Raw genomic sequence first — 26531 nt, forward strand, 5'->3', positions numbered from 1 at the left:
GTTGCGGAGCTCATGAAGAGTGTCAAGGCGGAGGCCTGGACATACGCTGACGCTTTAGACTTTATGATAAATGAGCCGGAAAGAGTAAAATAAAATTGGGGTACGGGGGGGAATCCATGATATTCCTCTGATTTTCCGAGAAGGGGACAAGTTTATTTACTCGAAGATTTCCCAGTTGGATCAAGGTAACTTTGTGTTTTCTTTCTTTGAACCTTGATCGCTTTATTGTTCTCTTTGGCAGGGGTTTATCTAAGGCCAATCACGCTCTTGCAGAGAAACGTAGGAAGTTGAAGGAAGATGAGGCTCGCAAGAAAGATCAGGCGGCGGATCCCCAAAAGGGTGCAGGGAAACGTCTGGCTGATACAGCGGCCGATCCGCCTCTGAAAAGGAGGAAGCCTGCAGCTTCTGGCGGTCAGAAGTTTATGGCGGATGCGATGAAATCCGATGCGTCTTCGATGGAAGGGGAACAGGCAAGTTGTTTTTTCTTTAATCTTTTTGCCATACTTTGGATCTAAGTTTTGATCATCTCATCTTTATGCAGATGGCGAAGCCTGACCTAGGCAGTTATTGGTTCGCCAAGTATGGTACTAGGGGATCCTTGAGAAACGAAGCTATTATCAATGACCTAGAAGAGGCCCTAGATCAGCTGGGCGAGGTACAGAAGAATCAAAACCAGATCCCTGGATCAGCCCATGTTCAAATGGGAAAGATTGAGTTTCTAACGGTTAGTTCCTTCTATCCTTTAGCTATAAGTGATCTCCTTTTAGCACTTTTTGAATGAACCGTTTTGGCTTAACAGATGTATACTCGCTTACGCGCCATGGAAGCAGAGCTCCTTCAAGGCGTAGCGGATAAGGCTACTATAGAAAAGTTGGAGAAAGAAGTTGCTGACGCCAACGCGAAAGCCGCATCCGCCCTTGCTCTCAAGGATGCCGAGATCCAAAAGCTAAAGGAAAAAATTAAAACAGATGCTAAGGAACATGAGGATGCTTTAGGAGATGCAGAGTACATGGCTGGGGAGCAAGCTTTCTATTACGGCGAACTGATCATGGCGTATTTCCAGCTGGCGTACCCCGAGATCGATTTTACAGATCCGCAGTTCGCCGTTCCGGAACCAGATGATGTTTTCAAATATAACAAAATCCCGGGGGATCAAGGACTACCTTCGTGATTACGTTCAAAAATGGATGAAGGGACCTGTCGAAGAAAGCAAGCCTTCCGCCAATGTCAAACTAGTGGATCTCGAGGAAGTACCTCCAAAGGCGGGTGAGGAGCTGATAACCGATGGCGCCCTACTTCCTGAGGGTACACCTTCTGTGGAAAAGGAAGTCTCCTTGGTGGGCGTATCTGGAGCTGTTGAGAAGGAAGCTTCTCAAACAGGTGTCTCAGGCGAGAAGAATGTTAAGGAGAATGCTCCTATTAATGTTTAGTTTTGTTGTTTCTAAAACTTAAGTACAATTGTTTAATCCTTACGGTTGCTATTTATTTTACCTTTACGTTTGCGTAAGTAAATATATATAAGCTTTTAGGATTTATTTTGGAGTAGGTGGCCAGCCATACTCCATTGTGCGAACCTTTGTGAAGGTTTGAAGCTATTTTATTCCTTTAGAGGAAGTAAAGCTGCCTTTAGGGATCAACTTGCTACCTATCTTTGAGGTGAAGCGATCCGCCTTTAGGACTTATGAACCCGTCTTTGGGAAGGGTGCAAGAGAGTGTAAAGACCTTGCGTCCAAGGAATGTTTTAACTCCATCTCGAATGGTGAGCATCTACAGATGGATCCGCCCATGAGATTGTTCTCCTATCTTTGAGGAGAAAAAGTAGCTACGAGATAGCAGTACTTTTTAATGTGGGAAGCGTTGATGCCCCCCTTCTTTTTGAGACTGGAATATTTATATTGCTGCAAGAAAATACTTAAAAAGAATATGGACAATAGAACAATTGCTTTTGATTGATAGAAGATACGTTTTATTACAACAAGCGGGTCTCGTATGTGAGCCTCATCAAAACCTTTAATAAGAAAAACCTCATGGGAAAAAAGCTTATTAAAGGAAAAAGAGTACTCAAGACCTTGTTTACATTCTATTTTCTGGCGAAGTATTTGCGGAGATTTTGGAGATTCCAAGTGCGCGGCAATGTGTTTCCTTCTATGTCTTGAATCTTAAAGGTGGTGAACCAAATCTTGTCCACTATTCGATATGGACCGGTCCAGGTGAGCCCTAGCTTGCCCTTCCCTTCTCTAGATTGGATTTTGTCAGCCTTACGGAGCACGAGATCTCCTACATTCAGGTCTACAAGTTTGGCGTTCTTGTCATGATAAACCGCGATCCGCTGCTTATAGGCCGCCATACGTACATATGCCTTGTCTCTCCTATCCTCCAATTGATCAAGGCTTTCTTTCAATCTCTGACTGTTTTCATCCTCGCAATAGAATGCAATTCTGTCACTTGGAACCAATATCTCGACAGGGATTACAGCTTCCACACCATGAGAGAGGGCGAATGGGGTTTCGCCCGTGGCCGTTCGAGGAGTAGTACGATACGCCCATAAGACGCTTGTTAACTGATCCGCCCATTTCTTATCATGCTCACCCAGTCTTTTCTTTATTCCTTTTACGATTGTCCGATTCGTGACTTCGGTCATACCGTTGGATTGTGGGTAATATATGGAGGCGAACCTGTTTAGAATGCCCAATTTTTCACAGAAAGCTTTGAACTCACCACAGTTGAATTGCGTTCCATTGTCAGTGATGATCGTGTGTGGAACTCTGTATCTTCCCACAATATTATCTTTGACGAACTCAACCATTCGTTCAGCATTGATGGAGGACACAGCTTCAGCCTCTACCCATTTAGTGAAATGATCTACTGCCACTACCACGTACTTCCTCTGTCTGCGAGTTGGGGGAAATAGTCCAACAATGTCAATTCCCCAGACAGCAAAGGGTCTACCTTCGATGATGGGCCTCTGGAGATGTTTGGCAGTATGAGATTCATTCGCATGAATCTGACAATGATGGCAAGATTCCACCAGTTTCTGCGCATCAAGTTCCGTTGTGGGCCAATAAAATCCTGCTAGCCTAGACTTTTTCAAGATGGAAGCGGATGCCTCATGGGCTCCACATGTTCCCTCGTGCAGCTCTTTGAGAACCCGTTGTCCCTCTTCTGGCAAAATGCATTTTAACCAAGGGTGGCTAAAAGATTTTCTGTAGAGGCAATCATTTATCATGGAGAAATAGGCCGCTTTCCTGACTATCCGCCGAGCTTCCTCTTTGTCCATAGGTAGTGCTCCGTCTAACAGATACTGGCGGATGGCCGACCTCCAATCACCTTCTACTGCCGTGAGTAGGGATACTTCCTCTGAGGCGAAGGCTGGAGCTGCTTTAACTTCGAAGGGACATTGTGGATCCGCCCAGTTCTCCTTGCTAGATGATCCGCTTCAGTGTTTGATCCGCGAGGTACATGGATCAACTCCCATTTAGTTTCTTTGGCTTCAAGGTGATCCAGCAATTTTTTAACTTCGGCAACGTATTTGGCCAAAACGTCATCCTTTACCTCGTAATTTTTGATCACTTGGTTGACCATCAACTTGGAGTGACTATAGATCACGATCCTCTCGGGAGTGATTTCTTTCAGCAGACGCAGTCCCAATATTAAGGCCTCGTACTCCGCTGCATTGTTGGTTGCAATAAAATCCAATTTTGCTGCATATCGTAGTTTTATATATTGGGGACCTGTGATTACGATGCCTATACCAGCTCCATCTGCCGAGGAGGCTCCATCTGTATACATCGTCCATTCTTTGACTCGAGATTTTGGGAGATTCATCCCTTCTTCAGTGAATTCATTCACAAAATCTGCCAAGACTTGACTCTTTAAGGCTGACCTACTCTCGTATCGTACATCAAATTCTCCAAGGCGGATTGCCCACTCCATTAATCTCCCTGAAGTTTCCGGCTTTTGCAATACCTTCCTCATTGGTATATTTGTTCGAACTATAACAGTATGAGCCTGGAAGTAAGGCCTAAGGCGGATTGCCGTGGTGACAACAGCCAATGCCATTTTATCTAGCTTGGAATATCTGGTTTCAGCATCCTTTAATACTTTGCTCACGTAATAGATTGGATACTGCTGGCCATCCTCTTCCCTTATCATGACCGTGCAAACAGCTTTATTTGTAACCGAGAAATACATGTAAAGATTCTCACCTTTTAGGGGTCGGCTCATCAAGGGCGGTTCCGTGAGAAACCGTTTGATTCCCTCGAAAGCTTTTTCACAATCCTCAGTCCATTCAAACGCCTTTTGCTTCTTGATCACCTCATAAAAGGGCTGACATCTACGGGCCGAACATGAGATAAACCTGCCTAAGGCTACGATTCGCCCGTTAAGGCATTGCACTTCCCTGATATTCCGTGGCGCTTGCATCTCCAGAACGGCCTTAATCTTATCGGGATTTGGGCTCACTCCTTTCTGGCTAATCATGAATCCCAAGAACTTTCCATACGTTGCACCAAAGGTACATTTTTCTGGGTTCAGTTTAATATTGTGACGCCGGAGTACGCCCAGTACCTCCCTTACATCATCTGCATGTTTTTCCACAGTAGTACTCTTGATGATCATGTCATCTACATAGACGGAGTAATTATCACCTTTGCTTTCCGCAAATATTTTATTCATCATCCGTTGATAGGTTGCACCTGCGTTCTTAAGCCCAAAGGGCATAACTTTGAAGCAATAAGTGGTCTGGTGAGTCACGAACGAGGTCTTGATTCTATCTGAAGGCTCCATTGGGATTTGGTGATAACTCGACTTTACGTCTGTGAAGGAGTACATGGCGTGTCCTGCGATTCCATCTACGAGGATATCAATACACGACAAAGGGTAGTTGTCTTTGGGACAAGCTTTGTTGAGATCTGTAAAATCAATATACATGCGGTATGATCCGCCCGCTTTCTTAACTAGAACTACATTCGCCAGCCATTATGTATAAAGTACTTCTTCAATGGCATCCGCCCGCTAGAGCTTGGTGATTTCTTCCTCTATCACATTCTGCCTTTCAAGGCCATGGTTTCTCCGTTTTTGGGCAACCGGTACCGCATCTTTGTCGATGTTGAGTTTGTGAGTGATCACATCTGGACTAATCACGGGAAGGATCTCATCTTTCCATGCAAAGACGTCTTCTGCCTCATGGAGAACCTTGGTGATTGCTTCTTTAATTTCTCCCTTGAGCCCTTTAGCCATTCGTACATGTTTTTCATCCGCCATGAGGTACATCTCTGTTTCGCCCAAGGCCATTGTGACCAGTTCTTCCCCGTCGTCATCCTTAGACTGTGGGCGAATCATTAGTGATGCTGAATACGTCTCCTGAGCCACTTATTGACTTCCTCTGATCATTACACCTCCCTTGGCCGTGGCGATGTAAAGAGTCAGGTGGCGTATAGAGATAAGAGCTGCCGCCTTAGAAATAAAGGGCCGCCCAAGGATGATATTGTAAGCTAACTGGCCATCCAGGATGGAGAATTCCGGATCGCCCTTCCAGACTTGATCTTCGTCAGCTAATTCACAGTCTAATGTTACCTGGCCCTTTGTTTGAATGGTGTGTCCTGTGACTCCTAGGATTTCCACTATAGTGGTTTCCACTTGGATTGGGTCGACCATAAGCTTAGCAAATGCTCCTCTTGTGATGACATTGCATGAACTCCCGGTATCGATCGTCACTCTTTTCATCTCCCAGCCTTCCACCATCATAGTAATGACCAAGGCATCCGCATGAGGAGAGATCTCTGGGCCAACATCTGCAAAAGGGCGATTAAGTGATGCCTTGTCAAGAGCAGTGGTCTTTGCCTTTTTCAGTACAGGTTGGTACCCCGGTCCGCCTGCTATGACATTGATGGTCCCTTTTCCTTTCTTCTTCGGATCATCCTTGGATCTATCACCATCTCCCTTCTTAGCATCATTTTGGACGAACCGATCCAATTTGCCTCTCTCGATGAGACGTTCTATTTCTCTGGATAACTCCCAACATGCGTCTGTGTCATGGCCATTTTTCCTGTGGTATTTGCAATAATTTTTGGGATTTTTACCAGTGTTGGTGTACTCCCCCCCTTTTGGTTCGGGGTATGAAATGCTCCGTTTATGCTGACTGTTCTCGATCCACATGAGCACTTCACTCTTAGAGGCATTGAGTGGCGTAAATGATGAAACAAATGTCGATTTGCTCTTAAAGCCTCTTCGCCGACCTCTAGAGGATGAATCTTGGTACTTATCTTTCTCTTTCTCCTGACGGCGAGATTCGCCTTTATCCTTTTTGAGCGGAGAAACTGATTCTCGGCGGATATCATCCACCTCCATGAAGTCTTTGCAGCGTTCCATCAATTCTGCCATGCTGCCACTAGTACAGAAATGCTCACTTGTGTCGCAACTCTTGTGTCGCGCTTGAAGAGAAAGCGACACAACAGAGTAACTAGTGTCGCGCGTTCTTTAAACGCGACACAACTAAGTATTCTGTATCATCACTTGTGTCATGCTTGAAGACCGTGCGTCACAAACGAGTTACTTCTTGTATCGCCTGTCTTGCAGTGCGACACAAGAGTAAGCTTGTGACGCGCCTTTACCAAAACGACATAAGGAGTGTGTTATCTTTGTGACACGCTTTTATAAAAGCGGCACAAGTAGTGTGTTATCTTTGTGTCGCTCCTTTTTAAAAGTGCAATACAGCTAATACGAACTAGTATTTGAATATAAATATTTTTTCTTCATATTTTTTAAAATACTAAAAAATTAAAAAAAGGATGAAAATCAAATATCATGTATATATAGATAAACTTAAAAATATCTCATATAAATTAATTAAAAATAAAATGAACCGAAAAATATATACTTAAAATAGAAAAATGAAGAATTGAACCCCTAACCTATCAAAATATTATCAAATCTCTTAACCACCTGAACCATTGTATTTCTTGTCAAGCATTTACTAATTATAACAAATATAAAACATTTAAATATAAGAATTTTATCTAATTAATAAAACCAGAACTCTTTTATCGCAGGCTTTCTCTGCTTCCTTATTTCTAGGTTTTATTTTCTCCACCCAGTCAACTCCATAGCCGCCAACCTCCACCTTGCACCGCCACCTCGCACACCGCCGTTCGTATCTCCGGTCATTCCACTTCTCAAGGCACCGAAAACAGGGAGCGACTTCTCCACCGTCGCCTCCACCTCCTCCACCTCTCTATCTCCACCTCTTCTGCACAAAATCTAAAGGTTTAAATCTTATAAACAGAGATGCAGATCAAAATCTAAAGGTTTGATGTGCTCATGAGGGATGTCGGATCGGAGGAACACCTAATTTCCAATCCGTTGAGGATTTTAGAGATTTGATTGATTGAGAATTACTGTTTCAGGATCTAGGGTTTTGTCTTCACGGTGGGATTGCTGATTCTAAACGAGGCATTGCATCTGGGAGGGTAATTAATTACTAATTAATCATCTCTTAAACCCAATTTCAATTATACCAAATTTTATGTCTCTTTTAAATTCTTGTAAGCACTTGTTTTGTTACTGATGTGATATCCGTTCGTCAGGTAGTTACTGGTTGATTTGTTTTTCTGGCTTTTAATTATGCATTCACATATATTTGGTACATAAAAATGTGATTCTCCAACCTCTGTTTAGGCTGCCCTGCATGTATGGAAAACTATTGTCGCAAATACTCTTAAGACACTCAAGGAAATAATGCCAGTCTTGATGAACACTCTGATATCTTCTCTTGCATCACCGTCTTCTGAAAGGCGGCAGGTTTGTTCTTCCAATTCTCTGCTGTGGGATCGGCTAATTGTTTGTTCATGAAATCCAAGGAATAAAAATTGGGTGTCATATAGGTTGTTGGGCGTGCACTTGGTGAACTTGTTCGGAAGCTTGGTGAAAGAGTTCTTCCTTTGATTATCCCAATCTTATCCAAGGGGCTGAAGAATTTCACAGATTATTCTGTTATAGATAAAGATAAGTGAGGACTTTATTTATGGGGAACCAATGAAAATTTGACATCTAGTAGAAAATCATTATGGATAAACCTAGCTTCATGTAGGAATCCTTAGGCATCACAAGAAAGAAAGATGCACTATTCGTACACTTTAGTTTGCATTGTTTCTGTCAATTTCACTTCAAAAGTAAAGATGCAACAATGTGTCTCAAACTGCTGCAAGTGAACTAACATGCTTAAGAGCCCAATGCTCCGTATGAATGAACCCCCTAAAAAGAAAATTTATCCAACTAAAGTCAATCTTCTGGTAGTCATTCATTCAACTAAACTTCTTTAACAGAAAACGAACTATCCATTTGCCTTCATAGTTTGATGGAAGTTTTCAATTTTCATAGTTTCTGTCAACACTCTGTACAAGGTGCTCCTTTAATTTTCGAGAATCTGCAGGCTTAGCATTCAACACTCTGTACAAGGTGCTCCTTTACCATCCACTACATTGGAAGATTATTTGTTTAAATATGAATTGTAAGATGAAAACACTTAAGTTGTTATTTTTTAGAGTGCTGGTTTGCAAGCAATAGATGAGATAGTTCCCACTCTCCTGCTTGCTTTGTGAATAATTGTTGCTTTGTTTTTCTAAATTCAGACTGTTCATTTGCTTGAGGATTAGTTCTTTGTCCTGTACAAAATAACCATATTGTTCAATGGTTTTCCTACTATTTGTGGATCCTATAGGAAGTTCAAACTTTGGCAAAGGAGGCTGCAGAAACAGTGGTGTTAGTCATAGATGAGGGTATTGGATATGGACTCGTTTCAAGTCTAATTCCATTTATGTAACTTGCAATCTTTGATTCCATTTGTGTAATTATGCAACAGTCAAGAAACAGAAATAAGCAAATATAGAACAAAAACTATTTGTTGAAGAAATTAAGCTGTGATTATATTTTGAATATGTATGTATTTATGCAATGTGGTACTTGTAGTTTTATGTGCATGTTCTATAATATCACGTAGAATCAAGTAAATTTTGATTATAAAATTTTATACTAGATGCTAGAAAATTTTGTAATTTTTTTTTTAAAAAATATCAATATTTTGCGTCGCGCCTGAGAAAGGAGCGATACAAAGTGTACCAGATTAATCAGTGAGCTTGTGTCGCGCACTCTAGAAGTGTGTCACAAGAGTTATCGCTCTATTGTATCGCGCGCATGACAAGTGCGACACAACAGATGAGTAGCTTGTGTCGCTCTCAAGAGCGATGCAAAGTTCTTGTGTCGCACCCCTGTTGTGTCGCACAAAAGTGCGACACAACAACCTGAAAAAGTGCGACACAAGTAAGCATTTCTGTACTAGTGTGCTGGGCTTTACCAGAGATTCCACTGCCATGGAGATATCCACATCAACAATTTGTATACACAATTTGTTAAAATTGTTTACATACTCTCGAAGGGATTCGTTCGCCTTCTGCTTTAATTCAAAAAGCTTTCGTGACTTGACCACTAGAGGGATACATCCGGCGAATTTAGCACAAAACTCTCTGCTTAGTTGATCCCAACTGTCTATCGATCCAGGAGGTAAAGATTGGAACCAGTCATAAGTGGGACCTCCTAACGTGGTGATAAACATCTTGCATAGCACCGGTTCCGTTGCACGGTTTAGGCGAAGCAGTATGCGATATTTTCTGGCATGGGCCTCTGGGTTGTCAGCACCCGTGTATATTGGGAGATTAGGTATTTTAAAATGCCTATCCGTTTCCTCCGCTTCGATCCTAGCCGTAAAGGGCGAATCACGATTGGCGAATGGATTATGTCGAGCATCCTCCTCATTCATGCGGAGCACCGCAGCTCGAACTCTGTCATCAAAATTCTCCGGACCCGCCCTTGGACGTCCTCTCCGTGGAGATCTACTTGGAGAAGATGAAGAGCTGGATCCAGAAGATGGATCCGATGGTGAACGTCCGCCTCCGCTTCCACGTCTGCCCCCACCTCCACCTCCTCCTCCTCCTCCCTGTCCGCCCGGAGGAGCTTGACCGTTACCCCCTCCATGGCCTCCTGAAGGAAGGTGCCTATCATCCCCTTGGTGTGGCGGTGGCGGTGGCCTATCCGAACGTGGTGTCTCTATTGGCCTTTTGCTTTGTCTACGTCCAGTAGATGGGGGTGATCTACCCTTGCGGGAGGATTTCGGTCTCCGAGGCGAAGGTGATTTGGACCGCCTACGTTTCTCTTTTCTACGCTTTTTGTGCCTTCGCCCTTCTGATCCACCCAAAGAGAGATTAGACCGTGGCCGCCTTGGGACACTTGATCCGCCTAGGTTTATCCCCTGGCTTACAGACCCACCAGGAAGAGTTTGATCGTTCCTCTGACTTCCTCATACGCCAGCAGGGAATAATTCCCGATTGAGCGGTCGATCCCAAAGCGCTGCCGTGGAAGTTACCATGGATTCTGTATTATGAGCTTGGAGAAATGAAGAATTGAGGGCGTTTGATCCTATAGTCGCCTGGGGCCATGAAGATACCGTAGACGTGGGTGTCATGATCCAAAACGGAGGAATGATCATGAATGACCGTAGGCGATTACCCATCTCAGGGCCAAGCTCCCTTCCTATTGCTTCTGCATACATGTTGATGAATGCGTCTGGTGGCACACTACCTTCAGCTTGTGTTGTGGGAGCATTTGAATCAACGCGACTAGCACTAGTTACAGGTTGGCTTGATGGTGTTACTAATGGTGTTTCTTCCCCGATGTGGGGTTCGGTTCCCCATTTGCCATGTCCTTTTAAAGTGAACGAAAAACCTTTTATTTGATTAAGGATTCCACGTTCACCGCACCAATTGATGACTAGTGGAGAAATTCTGATCAGCTCCCGTCCCTGTGGGGGCGTCGTTGGGTTCGACGGCGGGAAGCTCCGATGCCAAGGTCAGTAAGGAAGAACAAGAGAACAAACTGAATTGACAGAGGGTAAGTGAATGTGTACCTTGATAGCCTGAGACATAGGCTATATATAGTCATGAAGTTGTAACTTCTAGCAACTAGAAAGTCTCCATTAATGTTCCATTAATGGCGGTTACAGGTTACCCTTAAGTTGGCGGTTAGCTAATTGATAGCTCATTAATGGTCTTTATTGTCGGATCGGCCCAGCCGTTCTAATGGCGGATTGAGTGTTTATGGAGATTCGCCCCATAGGTTCGCCCGCGAGTCTCTCGTGGTGAGTCCTTGGAGATCTGCCCGCCGGATCTCTTTGTTTCAATACGCCGTGCCATTCCCGTATTAGGTGACCAACACGTGGCGTCCTTTAGGCGAATATCCCTTTTGATCCTTGGGATAATATCACAATGTTATCAAAAGTGATACATGTTTTAACTTACGAAGCCTCTTCTTGTTGTCCAGTTGCCTATCGACTTTTTTGACAAGTTGATGTGCTTATATTTTAATCAAGCTCATGAGATAACAGATTATAATAATCAAGTTTAGGAGGCAAACTAGTCACTTAAGAAAGTTTAAAGATATAGATTGATCTAGTGGAATTAGACGCTTCCGCTCAACCAATATTGGAAAGGGTAGCTGGCTGCAAACAATAAATTTAAGTAAGTTCAAAAACTAAATAAAACATTTTTAAAGTGTAGCCGCAGTTAGACTTTTTTTTTTCTAAAAAATGCAGAGAACTAAAGATCTATTAAGGCTTTTTCTTTTTTCCTCCTCTTTGAGCTTAATTATGTGGTGTAGGATTTGAGATGAGAGTTGGGTTTAGATTGGGTCACTTATTTAAATGGGATATAAAAGATGCTTGAAACCAGGTTAGGATGCAGCACAAGTTATGAGAATAAACTCGAGGTGAATGATGAGGCTACCTCTGGGAGATCATGAAGCCACCAAGGACACAAAACAATAAGAGGACAAGAAATCCAAATGTACATAGCGAGCTAACTGATGTATTGCAAAGAATGAAAAGTACTGTTTGAAAAACCTGAAAAAAATTGAGATGCATCAGTACAAGCTTTAACAGAATATTCATTGGCCTCAACCTGCAAATTTCACTAGCCCCCAATTTCCCACACTTAAACAAAACATCAACAAATATCATCAGCAAATCTATCAATGCCAGTACCAAAACACTTTGAAGCACTTAAATTAGTAGATGAATAGAAAATAAAAATAAATTTATATTTATTCATAGGACTAATCCCACCTCCCCTTATGCGGTTCCTAGGAAAACTAATAAGCATTCCTCATCTGGCTCAAGTAGTGCAACTTTGTTCCTCCCAACATATACCATATTTTATTTCGTGCACCGATCAAGAACAAACTTCTCGACACTCAAAGAAGGTTCTCCTTCATAAGCCCCATCAACTTGATGAATCTTCTCCATCAATTTCTCGCTCGTGTAACTATTTTCAGGCACTTGTGTCCAATGAAAGCCACCATTTATAGCCAATGGAGGCATCAGAACAAGGGGAAACCTCTTATGAATTTGAAGATTATGAATGTATCCCTTTTTCTTTGTTGCACTACTAATATGTTTTGAATCAACATATTAGTGATGCATCAAGGAAAAGGGGATACATTCATAATCGTCGACTTCATAACGTGTTTCCTCTTGTTCAAATGCCTCCACTGACCATAAATGGTGGCATACGAGTGCCTGAAATCGGTTACCAGAGCGTGAAATTGACGGAGAAGATTCATCAAGCTATTGGGGCTTATGAAAGAGACCCTTCTTTGATTGTTAAGACGTATGTTCTTGATCAGTGCAGGAAATACAACCTGATATGGGTTGGGAGGAACAAAGTTGCACTACTTGACCTAGATGAGATAGAAATGCTTCTTGGTTTTCCTAAGAACAATGGGAGGTGGGATTAGTCGAACTGATAAATATAAACTACTTGGTAACTCATTCACATTTTATAGTTTAAAAGTTTACAAATACGGTTTATGGGTGTTAGTTAACATAATATTCCTTTAGTTTTCCAATCTAAGTTCAGATGATGTTCCAAATTCATCAAAATTGAAGTTCCATTCATTGAATAGTTGATATCTTTACATATCCATATTGAATCTGTTTTATAAAATCTTGATATCAATTTATTGAAGTTCACATTATTAATCTCATCAATATAAAAGTTCAAGGATCAAAGTCAAAATTTGACCAAGTATAAGGATAAAAATATTATTAGTTATAAACTTGTTTAGATTGACATGATTAATTTTCTATGTGTTACAAGATATTTGCATAGTCGAACCACGTACCACTTAAAACAAATTTATGAACTAATATGTCACTTTAAACAAGTTTAAATGTCAATAAATCACTTTAACCAAGTTCAAGGATCAAATAGACCACTTAAAACAAATTCAGGAGCTAATATGTCATTTGAAACAAGTTCATACTTCAGAGGCTAATAAATCACTTTAACTAGATTCAAGGGACGAATAAATGAATTAAAACAAATTCAGAGAGCTAATTAATATTTGACCAAGTATGGAGACTTCCTTAGGCATTAAGTTTATATCTGCCTCAATAGATGAGGCTCCTCAACTTGACTAGAAAAACAAGTTGACTTCTTAAAATTTAAAGTTGTCTTGTGATTCTTCTGATTTTGCTCACAATCATATACTGACCTCTAAATTTTCTTAAATTGACATATCGGTCCCCTAAAGTAGTTAGGGTAATATGTTAGCTCACTGAACTTGTTTAAAGTGATACATGTTTTAACTTACGAAGCCTCTTCTTGTTGTCCAGTTGCCTATCGACTTTTTTGACAAGTTGATGTTCTTATATTTTAATCAAGCTCATGAAGATAACAGATTATAATAATCAAGTTTAGGAGGTAGACTAGTCACTTAAGAAAGTTTAAAGATATAGATTGATCTAGTGGAATTAGACGCTTCCGCTCAACCAATATTGGAAAGGGTAGCTGGCTGCAAACAATAAATTTAAGTAAGTTCAAAAACTAAATAAAACATTTTTAAAGTGTAGCCGCAGTTAGACTTTTTTTTCTAAAAAATGTAGAGAACTAAAGATCTATAAAGGCTTTTTCTTTTTCCTCCTCTTTGAGCTTAATTATGTGGTGTAGGATTTGAGATGAGAGTTGGGTTTAGATTGGGTCACTTATTTAAATGAGATATAAAAGATGCTTGAAACCAGGTTAGGATGCAGCACAAGTTATGAGAATAAAGTCAAGGTGAATGATGAGGCTACCTCTGGGAGATCATGAAGCCACAAAGGACACAGAACAATAAGAGGACAAGAAATCCAAATGTACATAGCGAGCTGACTGATGTATTGCAAAGAATGAAAAGTACTGTTTGAAAAACCTGAAAAAAAATTTGAGATGCATCAGTACAAGCTTTAACAGAAAATTCATTGGCCTCAAGTTGCAAATTTCACTAGCCCACAATTTCCCATAATAAAACAAAACATCAACAAATATCATCAGCAAATCTATCAATGCCAGTACCAAAACACTTTGAAGCACTTAAATTAGTAGATGAATGGAAAATAAAAATAAATTTATATTTATTCATAGGACTAATCCCACCTCCCCTTATGCGGTTCCTAGGAAAACTAATAAGCATTCCTCATCTGGCTCAAGTAGTGCTACTTTGTTCCTCCCAACATACACCAGATTTTATTTCCTGCACTGATCAAGAACAAACTTCTCAACACTCAAAGGATGTTCTCCTTCATAAGCCCCATCAACTTGATGAATCTTCTCTATCAATTTCGCGCTCGTGTAACTATTTTCAGACACTTGTGTCCAATGAAAGCCACCATTTATAGCCAATGGAGGGATCAGAACAAGGGGAAACCTCTTATGAATTTGAAGATTATGAATGTATCCATTTTTCTTTGTTGCAATACTAATATGTTTTGAATCAACATATTAGTGATGCATCAAGGAAAAGGGGATACATTCATAATCGTTGAATTCATAACATGTTTCCTCTTGTTCAAATGCCTCCACTGACCATAAATGGTGGCCTACGAGTGCCTGAAATCCGTTACCAGAGCGTGAAATTGACGGAGAAGATTCGTCAAGCTGTTGGGGCTTATGTAAGAGACCCTTCTTTGAGTGTTAAGACGTATGTTCTTGATCAGTACAGGAAATACAACCTGATATGGGTTGGGAGGAACAAAGTTGCACTACTTGACCTAGATGAGATAGAAATGCTTCTTGGTTTTCCTAAGAACAATGGGAGGTGGGATTAGTCGAACTGATAAATATAAACTACTTGGTAACTCATTCACATTTTATAGTTTAAAAGTTTACAAATACGGTTTATGGGTGTTAGTTAACATAATATTCCTTTAGTTTTCCAATCTAAGTTCAGATGATGTTCCAAATTCATCAAAATTGAAGTTCCATTCATTGAATAGTTGATATCTTTACATATCCATATTGAATCTGTTTTATAAAATCTTGATATCAATTTATTGAAGTTCACATTATTAATCTGATCAATATAAAAGTTCAAGGATCAAAGTCAAAATTTGACCAAATATAAGGATAAAAATATTATTAGTTATAAACTTGTTTAGATTGACATGATTAATTTTCTATGTGTTACAAGATAATTGCATAGTCGAACCACGTACCACTTAAAACAAATTTAAGAACTAATATGTCACTTTAAACAAGTTTAAATGTCAATAAATCACTTTAACCAAGTTCAAGGATCAAATAGACCACTTAAAACAAATTCAGGAGCTAATATGTCATTTGAAACAAGTTCATACTTCAGAGGCTAATAAATCACTTTAACTAGATTCAAGGGACGAATAAATGAATTAAAACAAATTCAGAGAGCTAATTAATATTTGACCAAGTACGGAGACTTCCTTATGCATTAAGTTTCTATCTGCCTCAATAGATGAGGCTCCTCAACTTGACCAGAATAACAAGTTGACTTCTTAAACTTTAAAGTTGTCTTGTGAGTCTTCTGATTTTGCTTACAATCATATATTGACCTCTAAATTTTCTTAAATTGACATATCGGCCCCCTAAAGTAGTTAGGGTAATATGTTAGCTCACTGAACTTGTTTAAAGTGATACATGTTTTAACTTACGAAGCCTCTTCTTATTGTCTAGTTGCCTATCGACTTTTTTGACAAGTTGATGTGCTTATATTTTAATCAAGCTCATGAAGATAACAGATTATAATAATCAAGTTTAGGAGGCAAACTAGTCACTTAAGAAAGTTTAAAAATATAGATTGATCTAGTGGAATTAGACGCTTCCGCTCAACCAATATTGAAAAGGGTATGTAACCCCCTCACTAGGATCACATGATATCTCACACAATATCAGTTATAGACATGCTTTCAATTCTCAATTATATAAACTTCGATCTCATATAAACTTTACATATTATACATAAGAGAAGGCATTTACAATTTACAATACACGTTTAAGTCATTATCCTACATAGAGGATTTACAAAACAAAAGTACATCACAAGACTCCAAAATGCCTAGATGAGAATGGACTGACACTGCCGGTGCGACTTTAAGCAAGAAGAACTCCACCTAACCTGTAAAATCTGTTGCCAAAGGGTGAGGTGCCTACTCAATAAACATATTACGCATATATGTATATACAAAAGTAACGTAAAGAGCACAAATCAAAATATATCATCAGTACCAAGTTAGAATTTTCAATAGAAAGATATTCACTTGTTTCACTTAGTATAATAATACTTATTTTAGAAAGGCCTTGCTATACTTAGACAATATATATAAAATGGTCATTGGGCCCAATCTGTATCCCGGCTCACTAAATTCGGAATACAATCATCTACGCTACGGAGGAGTTACACTCAACTCACGTACTCATATATCTCAACACATGTGCTTCCGGCTCACAATATTCGGATAGCACTCTCAACTTGGACCATTTCATATATCCATCTAAGCAAGCTCATATTCATTAAAGAATACCGTCCCCGAAATTCACTTACCAGATACTTCAAATAGGTAAGGATATTGTGTCCTCATATTTTCTTCTACCTCCCAAGTTGCCTCATCAAGTGTTTGATTATGACTCCATCTCACCTTAACCATCGGAATTTCACGGTTTCTGAGGCGTTTTATTTCTCGTCCCAAAATCTCTAAAGGTTGCTCACGAATAGTCAAGTCTGTGTTCACTATTGCAATCTCAGGTTCAGGAATCATATGACTTGGGTCTGATCTATATCTTCTTAATACTGACACGTGAAATACATCATGTATTAAAGACAATTCCGGTGGTAAAGCTAACCTATAAGCCAATGGTCCAACTCTCTCAATGATCTCATAAGGCCCGATGTATCTTGGATTCAACTTCCCTCTTCTGCCAAAACGAACTATTCCTTTCCATTGGGATATTTTTAAAAATACTTTATCTCCAACTTTATATTCCATCTCCCTTCGGTGCTGATCCACATGCGCATGCGCATGCTTTATTTCTCGGTGGTAAAGCTAACCTATAAGAGTTTTCTTATTTCTCGGTGGACGAGCATGCGCATGCTTTATTCGTTTACCCAGGGGCCGCTGAAGTCCAAGCAAAGTCTGAGTTCCTGAAACAGGAATTGTTGGCGTTGGTCCAGTCGTGGCGGCGGAAGCAATGAAGCCAGGCGTAGTTGCCGAAGGCCCAACACTAGATTTCAAACTTGAAGAGCGGGTTCTCTGAGAAACGGCCGCTGCAAAATGAGAAGGAGTAAGTCTTGAAGAAATTGGTTATGTTACCAGATGAAACGGCACTCTTTTGGCCAGGTAAATCAAGGGAGTAAGGTTCCAAGAGTTCATACCTTGAGAAACAGAGAACTGCGCTTTATCCTTCCGATGACTTGGAAGTAATATGTTCTTATTATCTTCCAAGCAATCTCTTCGCAGTCTGCGACTTTGAAATCTCATTACTACCGATCAAGCTGAACCTTCCTATGGTATGCCAACCCCTAGATTGGACGAGTGCCCTCCCTGGTGATATACTACCTAGAACCCAACCCGTGGAACCCATTATTCTAAGATAAAACAGCAGATAATGACTGTCCCTTCTTTGCTTTGCGGATCTAGCCTACCAGTCACATAATGAGTTAGCTGCGGATCTCCGTACAGCTTAGATAAGAAATCTCATGACTATCAGCCATGAAGCCTATTCAGCAGGATAGGAGAAGCATGCTGTCTTCGGGAGAAGTTTCTTTGGGATAGGACAAAGCCCACGGGAGCCGGACTGAGAGCAAAGATAGACGTTCAGTTTCTATTGAGGAAGATCTTTTTATTCAAAATTCATTTTTAGAGTAAGATTCTTATGGAGTCTATTCCACTCACTACTTTTAGTCCCATGGCTGATGATTCAATTCATATGCACACCGCTTATTCAACATCACCAGGAACGAAGGAAAGAAGGTAAGGAAGATGTCGCGGATCGGTTGTATAACGCATATCCGCTGCTCATCCTTTAGCTGCACATTTTAGCCAAATAAAGATAGCTAATTCTTAGAGCTTCTACGCTACGCACCTGAAACCTGAAAGCTTAGTAAGGAAGCCTCTAGGCTGATTGACCATTAATTCAGTAACAGTGAAAATTAGCTCTCCGGCGGCAAGGAATGAGAACGGAACCTATTGACAGGCACACTTCTCCTTCCGCACACAGTCGATGCTTCTTTTCGTGCAGCAAAGAAAGAGGAAAGGTTGGTCATAAATTTTGAGAGTTTGCGAATACACGGAAACGAAGACTTTCGAGAACAAATATTGGACCGGGAAGAAAAGGGGCTAAAAGTAAAGTCTAAGCGCATATGGCACGAAAAGGAAATCCGATTTCGATCAGACTTGATCTGAATCGTAGTTCAGATTCAAGTCGGTTCATTGAGGGCGACCGCGAAAGTCATCGAATGGGTCAGTCTTTTCCTTTGTCCTTTTTAAATTAAAAAAAGAAAAAAAGCGTGGAAGGACGTTGCAGATGTCCGGGATGGACACGACTTCTTCTAACGCTAGAAGACCACAGGAATATACCCGGTACCAGAGCATGTCGTGAAAGAAGTACACTGGGCGGGCGTGCTTCGACCGTGTCTCCGTGCCACAGTTGAATGTAGATATCATAAACGCGAGGTGCAGGATACCAGGCCGAGAAACCCGGGCAACCACCCCCTATGTGCCGATCGCTAGCGCATCCAGGGCCCCGGCGCCCAGCTCAAATGGGGAGGTCTAGCCTGATCTGAGAAGTGCTAATTCGGTTCGGATAGACTTCATTCAAGAACGCAGCCGCCCCAATAAGAAAACAAGTGCTAAGTTTCAGATCAGTGAATAAACCGAAACGAAAGAAGAGACGTTTATCGCTCGGCGCCTAAAGCGCACTATGCTCCGCTTCAACAAATGAGAGTTTTCGGTGGAACCGGTGAACCACGCGAGCTGGTTAGATGCGTGGGACAGAGGGCTCATAGTACCTGCTAGCGCGGCTATGCAGTGGAAGGGAAGGAGCCTAAATCGACCCCCTTCTTTCTTTTTTTTTTCTTTGAAAAAAAAAAGCAGTACAAAGAGATTAGACTCTCAGATGAGACTAAGCAGCCACCAACCGTTCCGTTCCGACGCGTCCCTGCCCTATCTTGATTAAGACCGAAAACCTATCTAAAATGGAGCCTAGTTTAAGCTGTCAAACCACAAATGAAAAAATGGAAAATCAAATTAAGAATAACCCACTAGTAGGGAAGAGATATGGATGGAGTGGAGTCTCGCTCAGTAAAGAGAGTTGTAGATTCGTAGAATAAGAGCCTTTACTTTCGATTTTTTGAGTAAAGCGCTAACGCTGCAATCTTTCTAAAGTAAGAAGTGCGAAACTTTACTTTGAGAAAGAAGGTGCTTGTTGCCGCTTTATTAGTAAGTAAGCTTCTTTTATATCATATCAATAAAGGCGAAAGCTTTTCTTTCTAATTCTAATAAAATAAAAAATTGGAATGGGGAAATAAGGTAACTAAGGCAAGGCGCGTTAGCGCTTTAGTTTGATTTACAGGGCGTTTCGTTTAGGCTTTACTAAATTTTTTCTCAGGGTGCGCAGTTCAGGTTTTTATCCCTATACAAAACAAAGCACGTTTCCTTTCGACAACTGCCTCTTCCTGCTGCGAGGGCGTTGCACGAAACCAAACCAACCGCTCCCCACCCGATCAAGTACCAGTTGCTTCGCTGATAGGCCCACTTAGGTTCGGAGGCATTGTCCCTCAGTTCTTACCAACCTCCGGTGCGTAATCGACATGTTGCTAGCTTCAACTCGGTTGAATAAGAATCATTGATTCCCTCTGCTGCCCATTTTTTATTCATTCAGGGTGCTCGGCCGGTGCTCCTTTATCAAACCAGAACAACTCTGAACGTTAGGGAAGCCCCCTTAATTAAAGGCGGGAAGACCACCTGAGCGAACCGACCGAAGAGACTTGACTTATCCGAACCGAACGATAGCGGCTTAAAGCTAAGCCTATCACGAGCAGCGTCGCTGCGCGGGGAGGAGCATTTCAAAGTAAGTATGGGGCAAAGGATCAAGCGCTTTGACTTTGTCCCCCCGGATCCACCACAGGTGGGGTTGGTTTGAGTGAGAGCCGTGTGATGGGTGACTATCCAGCACGGTTCGGGGAGCACTTTTAGTCTGCGCTGGTGAATGGAAGCCCCCCCGCAAGAAAGAAGCGGCTCTTTCCACGGCGGAGTCACCATTGACTCTATTTATTATTATGGTAAATCAGTGTATCAAGATGTCAATCTGAGATCTTATTTCGGTTCGATACGTCCACCTACGAGACTCACCTTTGGCTTTCGTCTCGGTAGGTGTATTATTCTACATTTTCCCAAAAGAACATTCATTAATTTCTTTCTTCCCCGTCGACCGAAACGACGCGAAAAAACCAGACCCGGTAAGGAGAAGGGACGGTGGTGGACATTCGGGAAAGTCGGGCCGATCAGGTGTCTTCATTCAAGCGACAATAGAGAGGAAGAACGAAACGAAGTAAGAGGCCGGGGGGCAGGGAAAAGAGTCGAGTCGATCAGGCTCGACGACCGGGAGAAGGAAAAAGAAATCAGGATTTGGCCGAAAAAGAAGCAACGCTATGGATACCATGACCGATCACCATCGATAAAGAAAAATCTTTCTAAAGAACTTCGGGTCAGCGGGGCCTTCAAGCATCTGAAATACGCCGGGGTTGTAAATGACATAGCGTTCCTGATAGAAAATGACAACTCCTTCAGAGAAACAAAGTTATTCAAGTTATTTTTCCCAAAGACAAAGAAAAAGAAGTCCAACCCAAAGACAAAGAAAAAGAAGTCCAAGTCCCGCTCTGACGGCCCGACGAGTCATCTACTTAAAAGGACCCTCCCTGCAGTGTGCCTCTCCTTGAATTATTCGGTCATGCAATATTTATTGAATACAAAGAACCAAATTCATTTCGACCCCGTCGTAGTTCTCAATCATTTCGTGGCACCGGGCGTGGCTGAACCATCTACGATGGGGGGAGCGAATGCACAGGGAAAAAGTTTAGATAAGAGAATACGTTCTCGCATCGCTTTTTTTGTAGAAAGCTCGACCAGCGAAAAAAAGTGTTTGTCCGAAGCCAAAAAGAGGTTGACTCACTTCATTCGCTTGGCGAATGATCTTCGTTTCGCGGGAACAACAAAAACCACCATCTCACTTTTTCCTTTCTTCGGTGCTACCTTTTTCTTTCCAAGGGATGGAGTGTATAATAACCTTATTTTTGGGGATGCCCGGGAAAAACTCCTAGAGAAATTAAGGATCAAATGTTGGAACCTCATGGGTAAGAATAAGGTAATGGAATTGATAGAGAAATTCATAAACCTAGGTGGGATAGGAGAATTGATAAAGGGAATAGAGATGATGATAGAGATCATACTGAGAAACAGAACAATTCCGTACGGGTACAACTCTTATTTGAACGAAATGAAAAAAATGCGATCTTTGTTGTCTAATAGAACAAACACTAATACCTTAATTGAGTCGGTCAAGATTAAATCTGTTTATCAATGTGCTTCTCTGATTGCTCAAGACATCTCTTTTCAACTGAGGAACAAAACAAGATCATTTCGTTCCATTTTTAGTAAAATAGTGAAGGATATTCCATTAGTAATGAAAAAAGGGGTAGAGGGGATCCGTATATCTTGCTCAGGTCGATTAGAAGGCGCAGAAATAGCTAGAACTGAATGCGGAAAGTATGGAAAAACATCTTGTAATGTATTTAACCAGAAAATCGATTATGCTTTTGCAGAAGTATCTACTCGTTACGGAATCTTAGGTGTCAAAGTGTGGATTTCATATAGTAAAAAAAAAGGGGGACATGCTATATCCGAAACGTACTAAATATAGTAAATATCGTAAAGGCAGATGTAGTAGGGGTTGCAAACTGGACGGTACACAACTTGGTTTTGGAAGATATGGCACTAAAAGTTGTAAAGCTGGTCGTCTTTCATATCGAGCCATTGAAGCAGCGCGTCGGGCTATAATAGGACAATTCCATCGTGCTATGAGCGGACAATTCCGAAGAAATGGTAAGATATGGGTAAGAGTTCTCGCGGATCTCCCTATTACCGGGAAACCTACAGAAGTCAGAATGGGAAGAGGAAAAGGAAATCCTACGGGTTGGATTGCTCGTGTGTCCACGGGACAAATCCCATTTGAAATGGATGGTGTGAGTTTGTCAAATGCTCGACAAGCCGCTACATTAGCGGCGCATAAACCATGTTCGTCAACCAAGTTTGTTCAATGGTCGTAACGTAATTGGTTAGTGGGTAAAAACCGGGCCGGGATTCAAAAGAAAGAATTAGGCGAAGTGTTTGTTCCTGAACGACGGAAGTGGAAAGACACTAAGGGAGAGGGGATATACTCCTTTTTTTTGTAATCGCCGAAATAGTACGATGATGGCCCTTTTTGGGACAGGCGTACGACCCCAAAACGACACAGTTTTAAAAGCCGGGCCTGGTTTAGAAAGTGATAGTAGTAAGAATAAATAAGAAAGAGAAGAGCTAAAATTCAGGTAATTAAATTTTGGGAGAAAGGAAGAAAAGTATGTATATATCTGGGGGGCTATATGTATGTAGAAAGAGATCAGTCTCTATCCATCCGGATACTCACGTAGGCTACCAAGTAAGTAAATTCACCTAATGTCTAAATAACAATGAAGTAAGAGCAAGCCAACAAGCTCAAACATAAACAGTTAGTTGGCAAGCTAGCTGCATTTCTTGTGAGTCGACCCGCGCACGGGCAAGCAGCGGAGGTAAGATCGACGCAAGGGCCGCATACGTACATCAACCGCATGTGTATAGTGCGGTTAGCAGGTGAGGGCAGCATTGTTTTTCCTAGTCTCTGTTAGCAGCGAGCCTACTCTACTGAGTTACCGGGGTCGGGCTGAGGCAGCCCACGGGGCCTGCATGGCGCAGCAGCCTAACCCCAATCCCAGGTGGGAACTCTTAGGAGCCGGTCACTGAGGTTGGTAAACTCTGGGCGCCTACCGTACTTGTTCCTCTATCCATCCCCTCTCCCTGTAGGGCTGAGGGCGGAATTCTGTCTTTCGGGAGGAGGGCGGCCAACCAACGAAGAGCTGGCTTACGGAGCTTACTCATCCAAGGGGCGAAGGGGGGAAAGAGAAGGCAATTACTTATATGTTTTTTCCCTTGCGTCGTTAATTTCTCTTATTTACTTGTAAACTATCATCCTACTTCTCTGGCCACGGAAAGATAAATATCAGGCTATTAGATGGAAGGTCCACTTCGATTCCAACCTGTCTTCTAACCATCATCTGGTTCACTGTGCTGACGACCTCTGAGACTTGGGGTCGGGTGTACTCTCGCTGAGCTGATGGGGCGGGTCTACTTTCTGGGGAAGCTTTAACGGGTATTAGTTAATCCTGCTGCTTCGTGCCTAGAGAGCAGTCCCCAACAGCTCAAAGGAATTCACGATGGTGCAAAATCCGGAACCCTTTTTCGCTTTTCGGAAAGAAATCTAACACATGTTCAGCTTAGTCTAAATGAAAAAAAAAAAACGTCCCTGAATGCGAGGTGAAAGATAGCTCAGTCACAATATCGCATGGATGACTCCCCTCGTAGCGTCGCTTACTATTAGTGGATGAGTGCATCATTAGCCAGCCGGATTGGCCAGTTCAGTTCCCCGTTGTCCTTCCGCCTCTAGGACGAGTACCGATCTTACGCAAACAAAATTGAGGTCTAGATAGTGTAGTTGCGATAGTAGGTAATTGCTTATTCCTAACCTTACGCAGTTACTCCCTAGCCGAATGTTAAGTTTAATTTCTTCATTTGAATGAATTTCAACATTAATATTCAATTTTGCGGCATCTGCCTATGAAACTCTTCTGTGTCGGCGTCTACTCATTCGAATGCTTCAGCGGGGAATTCGGCTTCTTATGATGTCTTATTCAGTTTCGGCTTCTGATTCGGCGGTTGAGGTTAAAGGCATTTTACAAAGCATTATGCCTTCTAAATCGAGTCTTCTCATTCCGGGGTGAACAAGCAGCCCCTTTGTTACACCCAAAAGAAAAGGGCAAGAAAGTCATTCGATTCAAGAGACCACTTTGAATGAGCAGATGTCTCACGAAAAACGCAAGACAAGCAATGCTCATCCACTTACTTTATTTAATGATAATGAGGGCAAAAGGGAAGAAGGCAAGCCAGCAGAGTCTTTCCACTAGTCGGAACTAGAACTCAGAAACTTGATCCAGGGACCTATAAATCAAAGAGAAAATGCATTCACAGTAAATAAGATCATCGTAAGAACCAGTGGAAGCTGGACCATCTCTAATTTCAACTCCCTGCAGATATTGAAAAATGGTGGAAAGGAAAGCTTTACTTTCAAATTGCACAAGCCAACTAAGGACTCTTTCATCTGGAATCTTAGCCGGTCCAGTAAGAGAACTACTAGTTCTGCCTACACACTTGCTTATGCTTTGAAGTCCAAAAATATATCTGCTCTCTTCCAGGAGTCACTAAGGCTGTATTTTAAATTTAAATATACCTTCTCAAAAATCAAGTTTTTTCTTTAAATTTAAAAATGGCCATGACTGCTTACAAACCAAGAAGCTCCTTTTGAAAAGGAAAATACGTACTGTACTGAAGAGCAGTGTCCCCATTTCCCACAAGAAATTACCTTAAACATCCTAAGAGACTGTACTCGAGCCCAACAGGTATGGCAAGCTCTACATGCACATCATCTAATTAATCATTATGAACTTGAGGTTATGGCTCAAAACAAATTGCACTTCATCTGTCCTCTTACAAAAGAAACTTCCCTAGAAGACTTTTTTTTGCTTGTTGGCTACTGTGCTGTGGATTCAAAGCAAAGGAATGAACACGCATTTAACAATATTTATTCAGTCACCAAGCGGAATACCACTTTTGAAAAGGAAATCAACAATGCTCCAAACCAAAATTTACCAAGATTGTCAAATGCTTTATAAGGTTGGATCAAACTCAACTCAGATGGATTATCGGAAGGCAATCCGGGACCAGGCGGAGCAGGAGGAGTCTTACGTATTAGGCCAATGGATAAGGAAAGCACGTCCCCTGGACTACTAGTGTTTACGCGGAACTCATAGCACTGCGCGAAGGATTACAAATGACATTTCAATATGAATATTCAACAACTGGAAATTAACCTGGACTCTCCAGTAGTGATCAACATGATAAACAAGACTGAAGAATGCTCACGCTATCAACATATCATCGATGATTGGCAGATGCTTGCTCATCTAGATAGGTAAAAAAAACATAGATTATTCACAGCTTCAGGGAAAGAAACTCAGTTCCTTGCTAAATCGAAGAGAGCAGAAGGCACCTTGCCTAACATTATAGTAGAAGGGGCTGAAACCACAAAAATCTTCTTTGTGAAATTGAAGAAGAAATGGGCGGGCTGCTTAGACTCTTTCCCGAAGAGAGCTCCAACCAAGATTATAGACGCTAACATAACAGGGGCTGGAGACATATCTTTAAGAACCAAGAACGGGGTATTAGCATTAGCAGAAGGAGGAGAGCAAAGAGATGAGCACTTTTCAAGCAGCTTTCCTTAACGAAGTCATCTATGTTACCAATGCACGCTTCAAAGAAAGCAAAGAGGGATGCTCGCTAGCAGCTCAAGGGGATTGAGGGCTAAGTCAAGCGCTGAAGGGAAGGTTTCAGGTTCGTTCCTCTTATCCTAGGGATTTCGAGATGTCATTTCATTGTTGAGATAAGAAGCGGGCTTGCAGCTGGCCTACGATTGGAGGCTGCTGAAAGAAAAGGAAAAATTGTGCTAAAAAGGGACTGCTACGGGCATTGATCCTTCTTTTCCTTTCTCCTGTTGAATGTAGTTACCTACTGACTGGCGGCAATCGGGACGGAGAGAAGACTAGCTATAAAACTCCGGAAGGCGCTAACAAACCGACTCTGCTTCCCTACTGAGTATACCTTCCCGAATTGCGAATATGCTTTGCTGAGATGGAAGGCTATTTGAAAGCTTATTAGAAGCATTTTCTTTCTAAAACAAAACCTTTACTGGATTTCTTCCCTTTCGTCCACCCGGCAATAAAAACGGCTTTTGCTACTA

At 41.6% G+C, this 26531-nt stretch overlaps 1 protein-coding gene and 1 long non-coding RNA gene across 2 annotated transcripts; both read left to right on the forward strand.

The window, feature by feature from the left end:
- Positions 1 to 7050: 7050 nt before the first annotated feature.
- Positions 7051 to 8913, forward strand: LOC136208467 (uncharacterized). The gene is made up of 3 exons (XR_010677160.1): positions 7051 to 7466; positions 7675 to 7797; positions 7881 to 8913. It is a non-coding gene; the product is annotated as an uncharacterized lncRNA (long non-coding RNA).
- A 9941-nt stretch (positions 8914 to 18854) lies between these two features.
- LOC136209670 (small ribosomal subunit protein uS3m-like) lies at positions 18855 to 22880 on the forward strand. The gene is made up of 2 exons (XM_066001216.1): positions 18855 to 22236; positions 22322 to 22880. Exons 1-2 carry the CDS (start codon positions 20598 to 20600, stop codon positions 22711 to 22713), a joined length of 2031 nt encoding a protein of 676 aa, XP_065857288.1. The 5' UTR covers positions 18855 to 20597; the 3' UTR covers positions 22714 to 22880.
- Positions 22881 to 26531: the final 3651 nt, after the last annotated feature.

This window comes from Euphorbia lathyris, chromosome 10 (genome assembly GCF_963576675.1).
Source record: "Euphorbia lathyris chromosome 10, ddEupLath1.1, whole genome shotgun sequence".
NCBI classification, from domain to species: Eukaryota; Viridiplantae; Streptophyta; class Magnoliopsida; order Malpighiales; family Euphorbiaceae; genus Euphorbia; species Euphorbia lathyris.